Source organism: Temnothorax curvispinosus, unplaced genomic scaffold (genome assembly GCF_003070985.1).
Source record: "Temnothorax curvispinosus isolate PA1 unplaced genomic scaffold, ASM307098v1 QBEX01004171.1, whole genome shotgun sequence".
Classification (NCBI taxonomy): Eukaryota; Metazoa; Arthropoda; class Insecta; order Hymenoptera; family Formicidae; genus Temnothorax; species Temnothorax curvispinosus.
This window is the reverse complement of record NW_020213951.1, coordinates 1-3377: the sequence shown is the minus strand read 5'-3', so window position 1 is coordinate 3377 and position 3377 is coordinate 1. Positions and strand designations below refer to the sequence as shown.

Below are 3377 nucleotides of genomic sequence, written 5' to 3'. Positions count from 1 at the left end.
GCACACGCGGTTTATCTGGAGAAAAGATACTGATTGAGACTCTTCGACGGAAATCAATTGAAGATTAAAAATGCAAATATTAGGTTTTACGTTTAGAATATTAATGATTTGCGGATGCTGGATACCAGATTCCTGGACGTCGTATCAACGGTCAGTTTATCACGTGTACACTATTTTTGTAATGTTACTAATACACACGTTTATGTTATCGCAATTGGTGGATCTTATTATGATCGTGGACAATTCCGATGATTTCACCGATAATTTCTACGTGCTACTCGCTATGATTGTTTCTTGCTGTAAGATGTTCGCTCTATTAATGAATCGCAGCAATATTGAGATGTTAATCGAGGTTCTTGTGAGTAAACCGTTCCAACCGGTTGAACTTGACGAGGTGAAGATTCGGCAGAAATTTGAAAAACTCATACAGTAAGCATCGCGAGCTAGCATTAGCTATTATTGCTCTACTAAAATACATACAACAATATTGCATAACCAAAATATATATTAACTTGCTTGCGCGCCGTTATTAACTTTGCTTCTTATTTATATGAGGGGTCATAACCGTTTCTCGACCCTGAAAAGTGGTCCAATAATTATGAGGGATTGCCAGAAAACTATTAGACCGATTAAATTAAATTTTCTTTTATTGTAAAGAGTGTCTTTTGCAGGAAAGAAAACTTATACTAAGAAAAAAAATACAAAAAAATGTAGCGGCTTTTTGTTTTTCTCGAAACACCACTTTTCAAGACGGTGGGCATGATAACTGCCTCAGCATTCGTCCGATTAACTTCATATTTTTTATACATATGCTTAATGAGATTCTTTATCGTGCTACGAGAGCTTTTATTGATAAGTTCAATCATGTTTTAATAATAATAAAAAATGTAACAACTTTTTCAGAAAAAATCACGATAATTTTTTGAAAGTGTGACCATTTCCGTAATTTTTTGTTTTCGAAAAATCCCCCTCGATACACGAGAATCACGATCCCAAAAAGTAATAAAAAAATCCCAAAATTTTGTTTCAAACCAATCCTACGAGCTGAATCACGCCCACCGTTTGTGCTTGCGCGAAAAAAACGTCTTACGCCAATGCTCGCAGCCGCTACATTTTTTTGTATTTTTTCTTCTTTATGTATGTTTTTTTTCTGCAAAAGACACTCTTTACAATAAAAAAAGATTCATCTTAATTGGTCTAATAGTTTTCTAGCAATCCCTTATAATTATTGGACCAATTTTCAGAGCCGAGAAACGGATATGACCCCTTATATGAATAAACAAATCAAACGTAACGCTTTAGCAATTGAAGAAAATATTGAATAAAAAGTGAAACGCGAAAACGTCTATAGTCATTTTACAGGTCGAATACGCTTCATTATTTTATCTTAGTCGAGTCAACGTGTCTATCTGTTGCTGTGACGTCATTACTGACGGAATTCGGGAAAGGAAATTTGACGTTCCGAGCATGGCTACCGTTTGACTATTCCTCGCCGCTACTTTTTCCATTCGTATACGCTCATCAATTGATAAGTTTTACAATTGGATCTGTACACCATGTGGCTTGCGATAGTCTCATATGCGGATTCCTCGTGCACATTTGCTGCCAGATAGAAATACTGGAGCACCGTTTGAGGAAAAGCGTATATGATCCTAACATTATTCGCGAATGTGTTCTTCAGCACAACCATATATTCAAGTTTGTTTTTATAACTAACGTAAAATTATGTAGTACAAACTTTCCACTATTGTTTAGATGTAAAGACATTTTAGTTTTTAAAGATAATAGTTTTGAAGATAATAAAGGAGTAATGTCTTCTACTAAATATATTTCTTTGTCAAATTCATATTTGTCATATTCATATATTTTTAATTGATGTATATATACTTTACGTTAATTAAAAGTTTGTAATTTTTGTAAAATGAATTTCATCTGCTGTTTATATACTTTTATCGTACGTTTTTTACATTTTCAAGTTTTATATATTTTTTTCAGTTATTGCATTATTACTTTTTACTAATTTTAGATTTGCTCGTACAGTAAATGAAAAATTCAGAATAACTATATTTGTCCAGTTTGTTGTGAGTACATTGGTGATGTGCTTTAATTTGTATCAATTTACCAAGTCATCGGCGTTAAAAACAAAGTATATGCAATTAATATTGTATACGTGCTCCATGCTGTCACAAATCTTTTTCTATTGTTGGTACGGGAACGAAGTTAAATTGAGAGTATGTATATTAAAAAAAAAAGATATTTTTTCTAATTAAAATATTAAGTATGTTATGTGGATAAAATAAAGAGTAGGTCTTTGATTGTTAAATACAGAGTCGACAGTTAATAAATAATGTGTTCGAAATGGATTGGTTTAAATTCAATAAAAACGCTCAGAAAGCTTTATTAATGATCGTAAGACGTGCTGCAGTTCCAATTGAATTTACTAGCGCCTCTGTTATTTCTATGAACCTGGATTCATTCGTGGGTGTTAGTATCGAAATGTGTCATTATATGTATAATTAAACAGAAGTCGTAAATAAAATTTTAATAACAAATGTATTTGCTTTTTTTAATAAAATATATTATTTAATGTACATATTTTATATTACTTAATATATTTAAATACTGATATTGTCCTATATTTAAATATTATTATTAAATATGGGACATTATATTACGTATTATTTAATATATTTTGTTATTTAATGAGAAATATTAATTTGTGTGCCTATATGTTAATAGTAATTTAGATATTTAGTACGCTTAATAAAAAGAAATTTATTTCAATTAATTATATATTTATATATATTAATTATAGGATAAAAAGTAATTATATATATTCACATACAATAATTTCTGTTGTAGTTGCTCAAGACATCGTATTCAGCTTATAATATACTTCAGCAAACGCAAGGATCGTAATGTTGGACACATGTAGTAAAACAAAATATTGGTGTAATATAGTACGCAATGTGAATCTATGGCTGCGGTCGACTTGACGCTACAAATGCTTTGAAGCATATTCCTCTTCTCCTTTCTTTCAAGGAAGAAAAAAGAAGAGGAAGGACGCTTCAAAATATTTGTAGCGTCGAGTTGACCGTAGCTTATGTCACAAACATATGTGCATATAAATATCATACAATATATATATTTTGTTTAATACTAACAATTAACTCTTGTATTGTTGATATTATAAACGAAAAAAAAACCTGAAATACTTGTATTACAATTTTTATTGCAACTTATCTTAACATGCGGGTTTTACATATCTAACTTTACTTATTACGTACTTTTACTTACGTCATATACCAGTAATACGTTATAATTAATGTTATTTAAGATTGTATACATATGTATTATATTAGAAATTGTAATTATGG

General features: G+C 30.2%; 1 protein-coding gene across 2 annotated transcripts; it reads left to right on the top strand.

Moving 5' to 3' along the window:
* Positions 1 to 25: 25 nt before the first annotated feature.
* Positions 26 to 3004, top strand: LOC112453227 (odorant receptor Or1-like). Of its 2 annotated transcripts, XM_025013846.1 has the most exons (5): positions 26 to 429; positions 1363 to 1698; positions 2027 to 2231; positions 2329 to 2484; positions 2863 to 3004. In XM_025013846.1, exons 1-5 carry the CDS (start codon positions 71 to 73, stop codon positions 2917 to 2919), a joined length of 1113 nt encoding a protein of 370 aa, XP_024869614.1. In that variant the 5' UTR covers positions 26 to 70; the 3' UTR covers positions 2920 to 3004. The 2 variants fall into 2 exon arrangements, with proteins under 2 accessions (XP_024869614.1, XP_024869615.1); XM_025013847.1 differs by lacking the exon at positions 2863 to 3004 and having other exon boundaries at positions 2308 to 2417.
* Positions 3005 to 3377: the final 373 nt, after the last annotated feature.

What these genes read in the sequence shown, in the direction of transcription:
- LOC112453227 (XM_025013846.1), top strand. Translation starts at nt 71, where the DNA reads ATGCAAATATTAGGTTTTACGTTTAGAATATTAATGATTTGCGGATGC. An exon ending in AAATTTGAAAAACTCATACA is followed by an intron (nt 430 to 1,362) that starts GTAAGCATCGCG and finishes GTCATTTTACAG; the next exon opens with GTCGAATACGCTTCATTATT. An exon ending in ACCTGGATTCATTCGTGGGT is followed by an intron (nt 2,485 to 2,862) that starts GTTAGTATCGAA and finishes TTTCTGTTGTAG; the next exon opens with TTGCTCAAGACATCGTATTC.